The 16,765-nt window shown below is 46.7% G+C and overlaps 1 protein-coding gene across 2 annotated transcripts in view; it reads left to right on the forward strand.

Annotated features, from left to right (window-relative positions):
• Positions 1-15,335, forward strand: part of SLC38A3 (solute carrier family 38 member 3) — a 73,522-nt gene extending 58,187 nt beyond the window's left edge. For both annotated transcript variants that reach the window (XM_040408687.1, XM_040408689.1), the window contains 9 exons: positions 5,992-6,074; positions 6,235-6,293; positions 10,661-10,837; positions 11,730-11,809; positions 12,000-12,100; positions 12,701-12,825; positions 12,952-13,096; positions 13,845-13,948; positions 14,040-15,335. In XM_040408687.1, coding sequence (XP_040264621.1) covers positions 5,992-6,074; positions 6,235-6,293; positions 10,661-10,837; positions 11,730-11,809; positions 12,000-12,100; positions 12,701-12,825; positions 12,952-13,096; positions 13,845-13,948; positions 14,040-14,144 — 979 coding nt within the window. In that variant the 3' untranslated portion in view covers positions 14,145-15,335. The remainder of the gene's footprint in view (positions 1-5,991; positions 6,075-6,234; positions 6,294-10,660; positions 10,838-11,729; positions 11,810-11,999; positions 12,101-12,700; positions 12,826-12,951; positions 13,097-13,844; positions 13,949-14,039) is intronic.
• Positions 15,336-16,765: the final 1,430 nt, after the last annotated feature.

Raw genomic sequence — 16,765 nt, forward strand, 5'->3', positions numbered from 1 at the left:
TCACACTGTATACTAGTCACATTGTATATGAGTGGCCACGTCACACTGTTTACTAGTCACATTGTATATGAGCGGCCCTGTCACACTGTATACTAGTCACATTGTATATGAGTTGCCACATCACACTGTTTACTAGTCACATTGTATATGAGCGGCCCTGTCACACTGTATACTAGTCACATTGTATATGAGTGGCCACATCACACTGTTTACTAGTCACATTGTATATGAGCGGCCCCGTCACACTGTATACTAGTCACATTGTATATGAGTGGCCACGTCACACTGTTTACTAGTCACATTGTATATGAACGGCCCGTCACCCTGTATGCTGATCACATTGTATATGAGTGGCCACGTCACACTGTTTACTAGTCACATTGTATATGAGTGGCCACATCACACTGTTTACTAGTCACATTGTATATGAGCTGCCCCGTCACACTGTATACTGGTCACATTGTATATGAGCGGCCCCGTCACACTGTATACTGGTCACATTGTATATGACCACCCACGTCACACTTTATACTGGTCACATTGTATATGAGCGGCCCTGTCACACTGTGTACTAGTCACATTGTATATGAGCGGCCCTGTCACACTGTGTACTAGTCACATTGTATATGAGCGGCCCTGTCACACTGTGTACTAGTCACATTGTATATGAGCGGCCCTGTCACACTGTGTACTAGTCACATTGTATATAAGCGGCCCTGTCACACTGTGTACTAGTCACATTGTATATGAGTGGCCACGTCACACTGTTTACTAGTCACATTGTATATGAGTGGCCACGTCACACTGTGTACTAGTCACATTGTATATGAGTGGCCACGTCACACTGTTTACTATTCACATTGTATATGAGTGGCCACGTCACACTGTTTACTAGTCACATTGTATATGAGCGGCCCGTCACATTGTATACTAGTCACATTGTATATGAGTGGCCACGTCACACTGTTTACTAGTCACATTGTATATGAGCGGCCCCGTCACACTGTATACTAGTCACATTGTATATGAGTGGCCACGTCACACTGTTTACTAGTCACATTGTATATGAGCGGCCCCGTCACACTGTATACTAGTCACATTGTATATGAGTGGCCACGTCACACTGTTTACTAGTCACATTGTATATGAGTGGCCACGTCACACTGTTTACTAGTCACATTGTATATGAACGGCCCCGTCACCCTGTATGCTGATCACATTGTATATGAGTGGCCACGTCACACTGTTTACTAGTCACATTGTATATGAGTGGCCACATCACACTGTTTACTAGTCACATTGTATATGAGCTGCCCCGTCACACTGTATACTGGTCACATTGTATATGAGCGGCCCCGTCACACTGTATACTGGTCACATTGTATATGACCACCCACGTCACACTTTATACTGGTCACATTGTATATGAGCGGCCCTGTCACACTGTGTACTAGTCACATTGTATATGAGCGGCCCTGTCACACTGTGTACTAGTCACATTGTATATGAGCGGCCACGTCACACTGTGTACTAGTCACATTGTATATGAGCGGCCACGTCACACTGTGTACTAGTCACATTGTATATGACCACCCACGTCACAGTTTATACTGGTCACATTGTATATGAGCGGCCCTGTCACACTGTGTACTAGTCACATTGTATATGAGTGGCCACGTCACACTGTTTACTAGTCACATTGTATATGAGTGGCCACATCACACTGTTTACTAGTCACATTGTATATGAGCTGCCCCGTCACACTGTATACTGGTCACATTGTATATGAGCGGCCCCGTCACACTGTATACTGGTCACATTGTATATGACCACCCACGTCACACTTTATACTGGTCACATTGTATATGAGCGGCCCTGTCACACTGTGTACTAGTCACATTGTATATGAGCGGCCCTGTCACACTGTGTACTAGTCACATTGTATATGAGCGGCCCTGTCACACTGTGTACTAGTCACATTGTATATGAGCGGCCCTGTCACACTGTGTACTAGTCACATTGTATATGAGCGGCCACGTCACACTGTGTACTAGTCACATTGTATATGAGCGGCCACGTCACACTGTGTACTAGTCACATTGTATATGACCACCCACGTCACAGTTTATACTGGTCACATTGTATATGAGCGGCCCTGTCACACTGTGTACTAGTCACATTGTATATGAGCGGCCCGGTCACACTGTGTACTAGTCACATTGTATATGAGCAGCCCTGTCACACTGTGTACTAGTCACATTGTATATGAGCGGCCACGTCACACTGTGTACTAGTCACATTGTATATGAGCGGCCACGTCACACTGTGTACTAGTCACATTGTATATGACCACCCACGTCACAGTTTATACTGGTCACATTGTATATGAGCGGCCCTGTCACACTGTGTACTAGTCACATTGTATATGAGCGGCCCTGTCACACTGTGTACTAGTCACATTGTATATGAGCGGCCCTGTCACACTGTGTACTAGTCAAATTGTATATGAGCGGCCCTGTCAGACTGTATACGGGTCACATTGTATATGAGCGGCCCCGTCACACTGTGTACTAGTCACATTGTATATGAGCGGCCCGGTCACACTGTGTACCCCCTGACGAAGGCACGCCGAAACGCGCGTTGGGGTAGCGCCACCCTGGGTCTCGCTGCACACGGTCCTTCCAGGTAAGCTTTGGTCCTCTATTGCCCCCCGCTGGCTGTGTGGTCATTTTTTGTCCACTTGCACTTTGCTTTCTATGCAACATACTCTCACCTTTATGCGTTTGCATCTGTTACCAGTGGGGGTGCATGAGTTGACCTTGCTTTACCTGATGTCATATGGTTTTTTCATCTATTTACCTATTTCATGGGTTGGGCACTGTACCCAATATTCTCCATTCCCATGTTATATATCACTTTATACTACATTTTTCCATCTCTATATCCGTGTGTTTTTCTTCCCAGGGTGGCGCTCTTCCTGTTCTCCGCTCTCATCACCTTGCCTCACGGCATCTTATGTACCTACCTTACTTCTCTTTTTTTGGTAATTTTAACATGCTTTAATAAAATTTATATACTTTTGGTATCATGAGCTCCCTCTTCATTTGTTTCTGCTGTTTCACTCGGGAGCTTTTACCGAGTTATACTTTAGGTGTATCCCCTGTTGCCATTTTGGGTGGGCACTGTTTCTCACTCGCTCTGGGGATACCCTGGGTCATTTTTGTTTATCTGTGTACTAGTCACATTGTATATGAGCGGCCCTGTCAGACTGTGTACTAGTCACATTGTATATGAGCGGCCCTGTCAGACTGTATACGGGTCACATTGGATATGAGCAGCCCCGTCACACTGTATGCTGGTCACATTGTATATAAGCGGCCCCCTCACACTGTGTACTAGTCACATTGTATATGAGCGGCCCGTCACATTGTATACTAGTCACATTGTATATGAGTGGCCACGTCACACTGTTTACTAGTCACATTGTATATGAGTGGCCACGTCACACTGTGTACTAGTCACATTGTATATGAGTGGCCACGTCACACTGTGTACTAGTCACATTGTATATGAGTGGCCACGTCACACTGTTTACTATTCACATTGTATATGAGTGGCCACGTCACACTGTTTACTAGTCACATTGTATATGAGCGGCCCGTCACATTGTATACTAGTCACATTGTATATGAGTGGCCACGTCACACTGTTTACTAGTCACATTGTATATGAGCGGCCCCGTCACACTGTATACTAGTCACATTGTATATGAGTGGCCACGTCACACTGTTTACTAGTCACATTGTATATGAGCGGCCCTGTCACATTGTATACTAGTCACATTGTATATGAGTGGCCACATCACACTGTTTACTAGTCACATTGTATATGAGCGGCCCCGTCACACTGTATACTAGTCACATTGTATATGAGTGGCCACGTCACACTGTTTACTAGTCACATTGTATATGAGTGGCCACGTCACACTGTTTACTAGTCACATTGTATATGAACGGCCCCGTCACCCTGTATGCTGATCACATTGTATATGAGTGGCCACGTCACACTGTTTACTAGTCACATTGTATATGAACGGCCCCGTCACCCTGTATGCTGATCACATTGTATATGAGTGGCCACGTCACACTGTTTACTAGTCACATTGTATATGAGTGGCCACATCACACTGTTTACTAGTCACATTGTATATGAGCTGCCCAGTCACACTGTATACTGGTCACATTGTATATGAGCGGCCCCGTCACACTGTATACTGGTCACATTGTATATGACCACCCACGTCACACTTTATACTGGTCACATTGTATATGAGCGGCCCTGTCACACTGTGTACTAGTCACATTGTATATGAGCGGCCCTGTCACACTGTGTACTAGTCACATTGTATATGAGTGGCCACGTCACACTGTTTACTAGTCACATTGTATATGAGCGGCCCCGTCACACTGTATACTAGTCACATTGTATATGAGTGGCCACGTCACACTGTTTACTAGTCACATTGTATATGAGCGGCCCTGTCACATTGTATACTAGTCACATTGTATATGAGTGGCCACATCACACTGTTTACTAGTCACATTGTATATGAGCGGCCCCGTCACACTGTATACTAGTCACATTGTATATGAGTGGCCACGTCACACTGTTTACTAGTCACATTGTATATGAGTGGCCACGTCACACTGTTTACTAGTCACATTGTATATGAACGGCCCCGTCACCCTGTATGCTGATCACATTGTATATGAGTGGCCACGTCACACTGTTTACTAGTCACATTGTATATGAACGGCCCCGTCACCCTGTATGCTGATCACATTGTATATGAGTGGCCACGTCACACTGTTTACTAGTCACATTGTATATGAGTGGCCACATCACACTGTTTACTAGTCACATTGTATATGAGCTGCCCAGTCACACTGTATACTGGTCACATTGTATATGAGCGGCCCCGTCACACTGTATACTGGTCACATTGTATATGACCACCCACGTCACACTTTATACTGGTCACATTGTATATGAGCGGCCCTGTCACACTGTGTACTAGTCACATTGTATATGAGCGGCCCTGTCACACTGTGTACTAGTCACATTGTATATGAGCGGCCCTGTCACACTGTGTACTAGTCACATTGTATATGAGCGGCCACGTCACACTGTGTACTAGTCACATTGTATATGAGCGGCCACGTCACACTGTGTACTAGTCACATTGTATATGACCACCCACGTCACAGTTTATACTGGTCACATTGTATATGAGCGGCCCTGTCACACTGTGTACTAGTCACATTGTATATGAGCGGCCCTGTCACACTGTGTACTAGTCACATTGTATATGAGCGGCCCTGTCACACTGTGTACTAGTCACATTGTATATGAGCGGCCACGTCACACTGTGTACTAGTCACATTGTATATGAGCGGCCACGTCACACTGTGTACTAGTCACATTGTATATGACCACCCACGTCACAGTTTATACTGGTCACATTGTATATGAGCGGCCCTGTCACACTGTGTACTAGTCACATTGTATATGAGCGGCCCTGTCACACTGTGTACTAGTCAAATTGTATATGAGCGGCCCTGTCACACTGTGTACTAGTCACATTGTATATGAGCGGCCCTGTCAGACTGTATACGGGTCACATTGGATATGAGCGGCCCCGTCACACTGTATACTGGTCACATTGTATATAAGCGGCCCCCTCACACTGTGTACTAGTCACATTGTATATGAGCGGCCCCGTCACACTGTATACTAGTCACATTGTATATGAGCGGCCCGTCACATTGTATACTAGTCACATTGTATATGACCACCCACGTCACACTTTATACTGGTCACATTGTATATGAGCGGCCCGTCACATTGTATACTAGTCACATTGTATATGACCACCCACGTCACACTTTATACTTTCCTCCTCTGCCTCATGTTCTCGTGTTCTTCTTGCAGGGACTGGTACATGGAGGGGAATTATCTGGTTGTTATAGTGTCAATCTCCATCATCCTGCCTCTGGCATTAATGAAGCAGCTGGGTGAGTGTGAAGTGTCTGGGGGCAGATGAAGCAGCCGTCACTGTGCAGATGTGCTGATAACAGGGAGTAACGCTCTGCAGACACACTGCTCAGGTGACTGGATTATAATGGCAGCGTGATAGACATCTATAGATTACAAGCTTCTCCCGTCTCTTCCCAGGTTACCTCGGCTATACCAGCGGCTTCTCCCTCAGCTGCATGGTCTTCTTCTTGTGTTCTGTAAGTCACCATTATACTATACAATACACATTAGAGGTTGGGGGGCACTACAGATTGCAGCATGCACTGCCACTTTTGTGAGCCTTGTAGTGTGATGAACCTATTTTACAATGTATCGACTTAAAATGGGTAGGCTTGTGGTACGCATTACGGTGATGGGAGGAGACATGATACCTGCTCAGCGCCATATTTTTATGTCTTATTTAAAAGAATTATTCGCTTTATAAAATGCAGCTCAACAAATAATAAATGGAAAAGAAGAATTCCCAGTATCCATCGTGATTAGGCTTTTTTCTTTCTTCTTGTCACTGCTCTGGGGTTACCATTACACCATAGACTAAATCCACATGAACTTTCTGTCATGTGACTATAGAGTAAATCCACATGAACTTCCTGTCATGTGACTATAGAGTAAATCCACATGAACTTCCTGTCATGTGACTATAGAGTAAATCCACATGAACTTCCTGTCATGTGACTATAGAGTAAATCCTCATGAACTTCCTGTCATGTGACTATAGACTAAATCCACATGAACTTCCTGTCATGTGACTATAGACTAAATCCACATGAACTTCCTGTCATGTGACTATAGACTAAATCCACATGAACTTCCTGTCATGTGACTATAGACTAAATCCACATGAACTTCCTGTCATGTGACTATAGACTAAATCCACATGAACTTCCTGTCATGTGACTATAGACTAAATGCTCATGCACCCTAGTGGAAGTCACATGACAGGAAGTCCACAGTTAAGTCAGTTTCAGGGATTTTCCAGTGGTCAGAATGGGTTAGATATCAGAAGGCACCTGGACGCTTTCTCTGCTTCTTGCTTTGGATGTGGAGAAGGCGTTTGACAGGGTACACTGGGGGTGCCTGGCCACCATTCTAGATGTGCTTGGGTTTTATGCCAAATTAGGGAAAATGCGCGATTTTTCCGCGCGAGTGCAAAACATTGTAATGCGTTTTGCACGCGTGTAAGAAAAATCTGCATTTTTGGTACCCAAACCCGAACTTCTTCACAGAAGTTCGGGTTTGGGATCGGTGCTGTGTAGATTTTATTATTTTCCCTTATAACATGGTTATAAGGGAAAATAATAGCATTCTTAATACAGAATGCTTAGTAAAATACTGATGGAGGGGTTAATTATTTTTTTTATAATAATTTAACTCACCTTTATCCACTTGTTCGCGCAGCCCGGCTTCTCTTCTTTCTTCTTCTTTGAGGAAAAGGACCTGTGGTGACGTCACTGTGCTCCTCACATGGTCCGTCACATGATTCATCACCATGGTGATGGACCATGTGATGAGCGCAGTGACATCACCACAGGTCCTTTTCCTCCTGGAAAGCAAAGATGAAGACAGAAGCGAGGACGGCTGCGCGAACAAGTGGATTAAGGTGAGTTAAATTATTATATATATATTTTTTTAACCCCTCCAGCGCTATTGTACTATGCATTCTGTATTCAGAATGCTATTATTTTCCCTTATAACCATGTTATAAGGGAAAATAATAATGATCGGGTTCCCATCCCGATCGTCTCCTAGCAACCGTGCGTGAAAATCGCACCGCATCCGCACTTTCTTGCGGATGCTTGCGATTTTTCACACAGTCCCATTCACTTCTATGGGGCCTGCGTTGCGTGAAAAACGCACAAAATAGAGCATGCTGCGATTTTCACGCAACGCACAAGTGATGCGTCAAAATCACCGCTCATGTGCACAGCCCCATAGAAATGAATGGGTCGGTATTCAGTGCGGGTGCAATGGGTTCACCTCACGCATTGCACCCGCGCGGAATACTCGCCCGTGTGAAAGGGGCCTAAGGGCAATCATGGGGCTATACTCTCACCCATCTGCCAGGGTTTGTACATCAGGGCGGTGTCCTCCTCCTTATCTCCTATCATAGTCGTCCCTGCCTGAATACAGCAGATGGAATCCAGACATTCAGGACAACTCCAAAATCACAGACAGACATTTTTTACGGACAAATTGGAAAACCATAATGAATGATAAAGATTGTAATCTATGTCTATAGCTTAATCAGTAGCTTAGGGTGTTTGGCACCCGGGGCGGCTCATTTCTCTGGCACCCCCCACCAATACTTTTAAAAAAATTGTACCCCCTTACAGTAGTATTGCCCTCATTGTACAACCTTCACAGTAGTTTTGTCCAGATATGTGCCCTCTCATGGTTATGCCCATATTGTGCCCCTTCAAGGTAGTTATGCCTTCACTGTACAACTTTCACAGTAGTTATGCCCACATTGTGCCCCTTTAAAGTACTTATTCCTTCATTGTGCCCCTTCACAGTTGTAATGCCCTCTCTGTGCCCCATAGCAGTAATAATGCCCTCTGTGCCCCTTCATAGTAATAATGCCCACTCAGTGCCCCATAACAGTTATACCCACCCACTTTACAAGAGTAATGTTCTTTGTGCCCCCTTCACAGTAGTAATGCAATCTGTGCTCCCTTCATAGTAGTAATGTTCATTGTGCCCCCTTCATAGTAATAATGCTCACTGTGCCTCCTTCACAGTAGTAATGCCCATTGTGCCCACTTCATAGTTATAATGCCCATTGTATCCCATTTGTAGTAGTAATGTCCATTGTGCCTCCTACATAGTAGTAATGACCATTGTGCCCCCCTAATACTAGTAATGCCCTTTGTAGTAGTATTGCCCACTGTGCCCCCTTTGTAGTAGTAATAATGCCCTCTTTGCCCCCTTTGTAGTAGTAATAATGACCTTTGTGCCCCTATGTAGTAGTAATGCCCTCTGTGCCCCCTTTGTAGTAATTTTGCCTTCTGTGCCCCCTCCATGATAGAAATGCCCTCTGTTAAATAAAAAACAAAACACAGCACCTACTCACCTTGTCCCGTTCCTGAAGCTCACAGTTCTCTGTCCCCTACAGACACAGATCGCTCTGCAGCACTGTGTGGGCGGAGTTTATGCAGATTTCTGGGCTGCAGGCTCCACCCACACATGCCGGCAGCACGATCTGTGTCTGCAGGCTGAATGGTGGAGCGGGGAGAAGTCTTCCTGCTTCACCATTCAGTGCGGGAGAGACGGAGCGCAGAGAGTGACAGGACCGCAGCTCATTGTGCTCCAGCAATGAACGCTTCCATTTATATTAATGGAAGCGCTCATTGCTTCTAGGCTCCGGCACCCCTGAGAGCCGCCACCCGGGGCGGATGGAGCAGGATGGGTTTCTTCAGCTCTACACCGCCATCAGTGTGCTGCTACTCGTAGTCCTTGTATTCCCTTCCTTCAGCTCTACACCGCCATCAGTGTGCTGCTACTTGTAGTTCTTATTTGCCCTTCCTTCAGCTACACCACCATCAGTGTGCTGCTACTTGTAGTCCTTGTTTGCCCTTCCTTCAGCTCTACACCGCCATCAGTGTGCTGCTACTTGTAGTTCTTGTTTGCCCTTCCTTCAGCTACACCGCCATCATTCTGCTGCTACTTGTAGTCCTTGTTTGCCCTTCCTTCAGCTACACCGCCATCATTCTGCTGCTACTTGTAGTCCTTGTTTGCCCTTCCTTCAGCTACACCGCCATCAGTGTGCTGCTACTTGTAGTCCTTGTTTGCCCTTCCTTCAGCTCTACACCGCCATCAGTGTGCTGCTACTTGTAGTCCTTGTTTGCCCTTCCTTCAGCTCTACACCGCCATCAGTGTGCTGCTACTTGTAGTCCTTGTTTGCCCTTCCTTCAGCTCTACACCGCCATCAGTGTGCTGCTACTTGTAGTCCTTGTTTGCCCTTCCTTCAGCTACACCGCCATCAGTGTGCTGCTACTTGTAGTTCTTGTTTGCCCTTCCTTCAGCTACACCGCCATCAGTCTGCTGCTACTTGTAGTCCTTGTTTGCCCTTCCTTCAGCTCTACACCGCCATCAGTGTGCTGCTACTTGTAGTCCTTGTTTGCCCTTCCTTCAGCTCTACACCGCCATCAGTGTGCTGCTACTTGTAGTCCTTGTTTGCCCTTCCTTCAGCTCTACACCGCCATCAGTGTGCTGCTACTTGTAGTCCTTGTTTGCCCTTCCTTCAGCTCTACACCGCCATCAGTGTGCTGCTACTTGTAGTCCTTGTTTGCCCTTCCTTCAGCTCTACCCTGCCATCAGTGTGCATTGCGTTTACCCCAGACCCTGACATTTCAACGTGGGAAGCCAAAGGCATCTCCTAATTAATGGGGGCATCCATTGTGAGTGACTGTTCTTTACCTCTCATCAGACATTAATTATCTCCTCGGTTTCCTAAATCTGCATTTGTGCTTTTCTCGCTGTCACCAGAGATTCCACATATCGGAAAGTGTCGTTCATTTCTCCGGAGCGACGTTTCCTCATCTGTGCTCATCACTTGCTTTTTCAGGTCATATATAAAAAGTTCCAGCTTCCATGTCCGCTGGCCTGGGACAGCATGAACCACACAGTGTCGGCAAACATGAGCCTGATGGCCGGTGACTACACCTATCAGAACAGCCACACAGATGCAGCAGAGCCGGACAGTGGAGAATGCTCGGCCAAGATGTTCACACTGAACTCACAGGTAATGCCATCATGTGTAGAGTACCGTCCAGTACAGTTGTGTCATGTGCTTGTGTCTGGTCGTGTTTAGGTTGTGCAGGGGAGGACTGGCCATAGACCCTGCAGGGAAAGCCTGGTGGGCCGATGCCCAGGGGACCACCGAGCAATCTGATGCTCTCAGCAGGCATTAATGCGAGGCACATCATGTACTAATGCACCTGCCGGCGGGGGAAAGTGCCCTCCTGCATTCAGCTGTATTACCGCCCTCGGGATACTGTGGAATACTGCAGCTTGGGCGCATGTAGATGTATATAGTGATGTGTAGGTCGTTTACAGTTGTGTATAGTGTTGTATAGTTGTGTATAGTGTTGTATAGTTGTGTACAGTTGTGTATAGATGTATAGTCTTGTATATAGTTGTGTATAGTCCTGTATATACAGTAGTTGTGTATAGTGCTGTATAAAGTTGTGTATAGTGCTGTATATAGTCTTGTACAGTTGTATATAGTCTTGTATAATTGTGTATAGGTGTATAGTCTTGTATATAGTTGTGTATAGTCCTGTATATAGTCTTGTATAGTTGTGTACAGTCTTGTACAGTTGTATATAGTCTTGGATATAGTTGTGTATAGTCCTGTATATAATCTTGTATAGTTGTATAGTGCTGTATATAGTTGTGTATAGTGCTGTATATAATCTTGTATAGTTGTGTACAATTGTGTATAGGTGTATAGTCCTGTATATAGTTGTGTATAGTCCTGTATATACAGTAGTTGTATATAGTTGTGTATAGTCTTGGATATAGTTGTGTATAGTCCTGTATATAATCTTGTACAGTTGTATATAGTCTTGTTTAGTTGTGTACATGTTGTGGTATTTTTCTGTTGATTGTTTCTGTGTTTTTCATCTCCTCAGACGGCGTACACCATTCCCATTATGGCTTTTGCATTTGTGTGTCACCCTGAGGTGCTTCCCATATACACAGAGCTGAAGGAGTGAGTATTGTGGAGGCGGCTGGGTGCTGTCCATGGTGTATATAGCTCCTATTGTTCTGTATCTGGAATCCATCAGTGGATGGTCCTGTGCCACGGCCACGTGTGCACTGCTGTCCTCCTGTGTGGGTCTGCGCCCCTATAGCCCCCATGCTGCTCCAGTCCCTGATTATTGTTGGTTTTTCCTTCTCAGCCCGTCCAAGAAGAAGATGCAGCAAGTGTCCAATATCTCCATCGTCGTCATGTATTGCATGTATTTCCTGGCCGCTCTGTTCGGATACCTCACCTTCTATGGTACGTTCGGCCCGGGGTGGGAGAGTTCATGTCATCTGGGACAGGGGGAGGTGCACGCAGATTGGGGCGATGCTCTGCAGGGGCATGTCATCAGACGGGAGAGGAGATGTCCGTTTTGTAGAAAGCAGATAAATCGTCACTTTATTTATTTGGTGTCAACAGCAAAAGCGCAAAGGAGACATTTTACAACGTCACAATCAGAGCATGGCAGACGGCAGCCTCATGGATGACAGAGCACAGGCAATACTCCTCATAGCTGAGGGTTTGCTACAGTTGTATTAGTTCTTTGAGACGTAAACAGGATTCCAGTCTGAGACATTTTACCTGCACTGATACATTGTAACAAGTTGTGTTGCTGCTGTGTTTAGGATTGCCTGGGTACAGCTGTCCGAGCAGGACTGTGTCAGGACAATTATCCGTTCACCAACAGCAACCGCTTTCTGTGTAGTTGTTGGAAACAGTCAGCAAGCTTTCTGTCGCACATTCCCTTTGATCCAAGCTAGTTTCCCTGCCCCAGACACTGAACCAGCATGTCCTGTATGGACACTGACATTTCATCCGCTATAATTACTCTCCCCATCCTCTTCTCGACATTTTCAGACCACGTGGAGTCCGAGCTCCTGCACACTTACAGCTACGTGGATCCATTTGACATCCTGATTCTGTGTGTACGAGTGGCCGTCCTCACCGCCGTCACCCTCACTGTGCCCATTGTGTTATTCCCGGTAAGAGGAGTTCGAAGGGTGCTGGCCAGGGGTGGGGGTTAGGCCGGGAGGGCACACTCTAACGACCCGACGTGATGTCCAGTCACGCTTCTCATTAACGCTTCTCATCTCCTACTTCTTGCTCAGGTCCGCCGTGCCATTCAACACATGCTCTTCCAGCACAAGGAGTTCAGCTGGATCCGGCACACCATCATTGCCGTGGTGCTGCTCACGCTCATTAACCTGCTGGTTATCTTTGCCCCCTCCATACTGGGAATATTTGGCATCATTGGTGAGTTATTATTCAGCATCTGAGGAAATGGAACGTACAGGGAAAATCTGATTACTATCACAGCTGAGATGATATAACTGCTGCCTGTGGGAGGTCTGGGGGTAGATACAATGTAACGTGCGCAGGTTTATCATTGGGGTTGTCAGGGAGCCACTCCCTAGCAACGAGTCAGTCAGGAGACTCTCTAGCACTTACTGCCGTAGTAATTGGATTTTTGGAGAAGCTCCAATCACAGAAGACAGTGGATATCTTGGTCTGCAGATCTAGTATGGTCATGTTTGTGTGTGCAGCGTCGGGGGCAGCTTTCTGGGCTGTTCTCACATGGTTGGACAAACCCACAGATATAACAATATAACAATGTAATAATAGCAAAGACAGGTGCACTCTGCGGATTCACTAAACCCTCAAACTGAGTTTAAAATTGAGAGATTAGTCAACATGTCCTACGGTGGAGGACATTTCTGAGCCCGAGCACCGCGCCAAGGTTCCTCAAGTAGATCGGGTCCTAACACTCACCTACCTGAGCCGTATGGGCAATACCAGGGGCCAGTGGGCAAATTACAGGAGCACGAGGCCGACTCACAGACAACTCACCAGTTACCTCCAGCATGTAGCCATGCCAGCAATGGGAGGAGGCTGGAGCCTCAGACAAACCCACAAATGGGTGACGTAATCATGGGGATGGGCTTTTTTTGGGTTCTTTGTTTTTACCTTGGTTTCTAAGTTACCTTTCCACTTTGTCCTGCAGGTGCCACCTCTGCCCCGTGTCTGATCTTTATCTTCCCTGCCATCTTTTACATTCGCATCATGCCCAAAGACAAGGAGCCGATGAAATCACCACCCAAGATCCTGGTATGCACACAGAGGCCCCCGCCTTCATTCATGTTCCATATCCCTGCATCCCGGACGAGCCCCCAATAACTCTCCTATGTTGTCTTCACAGGCTGCCTGCTTTGCCGGCCTCGGGGTTCTCTTCATGATCATGAGTCTCAGTTTCATCATCATCGACTGGACAAGTGGGAGCAGCAAAAGCAGCGGAAGCCACTAACCCCTCTCTGTAGACCACCCCGACATCCCACACCCCTCATCACCCCAGGAGATAAACAGTGCACAATCATGACGTTGCTGGACATCTGACAGGACAGGAAGCTTCCGTTTTTTAGTATTTATGGCCCTGGGAGGGGGTTCTGGTGTCCATGACGAGGAAGGACATCATATTGTCCCCGCTCCTGCACCCAAGCAGGTTGGGAGGGAAATGTTCACAACACAGAAGCAGCACATCCATCTAGTATCTGATATCAGCATTAGGGAGGGACATTCTCCAGGGTTTGTAGGTCCGTCTCCTCTGTCCACCTCATATCCCACACTTCATGTACCCTTGGTTGATGGTGATATAGGGTTGGCCATGTTATCACTCAGTCCTAGCATTCTTCTTTGGGCAGCAATGCTTGAGATGGGGGCATTTGACTATGGGTTTCTGGTGGTCTATAATTCCCTCTGCATTGGGGGGGGACTCACAATATAGGAGAGGGGATTGTACAAGACCTGGGATGATGGATGTCACACATAATCGGGAGAATCACACAACTTCATCACCCAGACACTCACAGCAAAAATACACAGGGCCTGATTTATGGCAGGTGAATGGAGCCCAGTGCAAGGGTCAAGTGAACGAAAGTCTCCATGAATTGCCTTTTAGTCATGTGGAGGGGGGCGGGGGGTCTTATATGGAAAGGGCATAATATGAAGGAAGCTGAGAGGAAATCCATCTCAAGACGTCCTGCAGAGGTGGGTGAGCACCACGGATGGGGCTGAAAGGGGTGCTGCTGGTAGACAATAGATGGCATGTATGAAATCCAGTCACGTCTGTGGTTGCTGACAGCCTCGCTGGGACTTCTGTGCCTCGTACTTGGACAGTCTATGATCCGCCCCTCAGCAGAACAATCGGAAACTATTTTATATTCTGTACAAGTGGAAGGAGAACAGGGGCCGCCTAACAGGAGCCAAACATGTGCCAGTCTGAGAGCCAAAATCCAGAAACCCCTTCAGTGCCTGATGGGTGAGGGGTAACATGCAAAAATCTAGTGCAGCCTCAGGGTCCTGCAGAATGGGGAGAGGATGACTGTAGGACAGGAGAATACAATCTATTGCTCCCTGTTATCAGCCATTTCAGGGAGAGGATGACTGTAGGACAGGAGAATACAGTCTATTGCCCCCTGTTATCAGCCATTTCAGAGGAGAGGATGACTGTAGGACAGGAGAATACAGTCTATTGCCCCCTGTTATCAGCCATTTCAGGGGGAGGATGACTGTAGGACAGGAGAATACAGTCTATTGCCCCCTGTTATCAGCCATTTCAGGGAAGAGGATGACTGTAGGACAGGAGAATACAATCTATTGCTCCCTGTTATCAGCCATTTCAGGGGAGAGGATGACTGTAGGACAGGAGAATACAGTCTATTGCTCCCTGTTATCAGCCATTTCAGAGGAGAGGATGACTGTAGGACAGGAGAATACAGTCTATTGTCCCCTGTTATCAGCCATTTCAGGGAGAGGATGACTGTAGGACAGGAGAATACAGTCTATTGTCCCCTGTTATCAGCCATTTCAGGGAGAGGATGACTGTAGGACAGGAGAATACAGTCTATTGCCCCCTGTTATCAGCCATTTCAGGGGAGAGGATGACTGTAGGACAGGAGAGTACAGTCTATTGCCTCCTTTCAGGGCAGAGGATGACTGTAGGACAGGAGAATACAGTCTATTGCCCCCTGTTATCAGCCATTTCAGGGGAGAGGATGACTGTAGGACAGGAGAATACAGTCTATTGCCCCCTGTTATCAGCCATTTCAGGGGAGAGGATGACTGTAGGACAGGAGAATACAGTCTATTGCTCCCTGTTATCAGCCATTTCAGGGGAGAGGATGACTGTAGGACAGGAGAAAACAGTCTATTGCCCCCTGTTATCAGCCATTTCAGGGGAGAGGATGACTGTAGGACAGGAGAATACAGTCTATTGCCTCCTGTTATCAGCCATTTCAGGGGGGGGGGTGACTGTAGGACAGGAGAATACCACCTATTGCCCCCTGTTATCAGCCATTTCAGGGGAGAGGATGACTGTAGGACAGGAGAATACAGTCTATTGCTCCCTGTTATCAGCCATTTCAGGGGAGAGGATGACTGTAGGACAGGAGAATACAGTCTATTGCCTTCTGTTATCAGCCATTTCAGGGGAGAGGATGACTGTAGGACAGGAGAATACAGTCTATTGCCCCCTGTTATCAGCCATTTCAGGGAGAGGATGACTGTAGGACAGGAGAATACAGTCTATTGCTCCTGTTATCAGCCATTTCAGGGAGAGGATGACTGTAGGACAGGAGAATACAGTCTATTGCCCCCTGTTATCAGCCATTTCAGGGGGGGGGGGGTGACTGTAGGACAGGAGAATACAGTCTATTGCCTCCTGTTATCAGCCATTTCAGGGGGGGGGGGGGGTGACTGTAGGACAGGAGAATACCACCTATTGCCCCCTGTTATCAGCCATTTCAGGGGAGAGGATGACTGTAGGACAGGAGAATACAGTCTATTGCCCCTGTTATCAGCCATTTCAGGGGAGAGGATAACTGTAGGACAGGAGAATACAGTCTATTGCTCCCTGTTATCAGCCATTTC

This window comes from Bufo bufo, chromosome 9 (genome assembly GCF_905171765.1).
Source record: "Bufo bufo chromosome 9, aBufBuf1.1, whole genome shotgun sequence".
Classification (NCBI taxonomy): domain Eukaryota; kingdom Metazoa; phylum Chordata; class Amphibia; order Anura; family Bufonidae; genus Bufo; species Bufo bufo.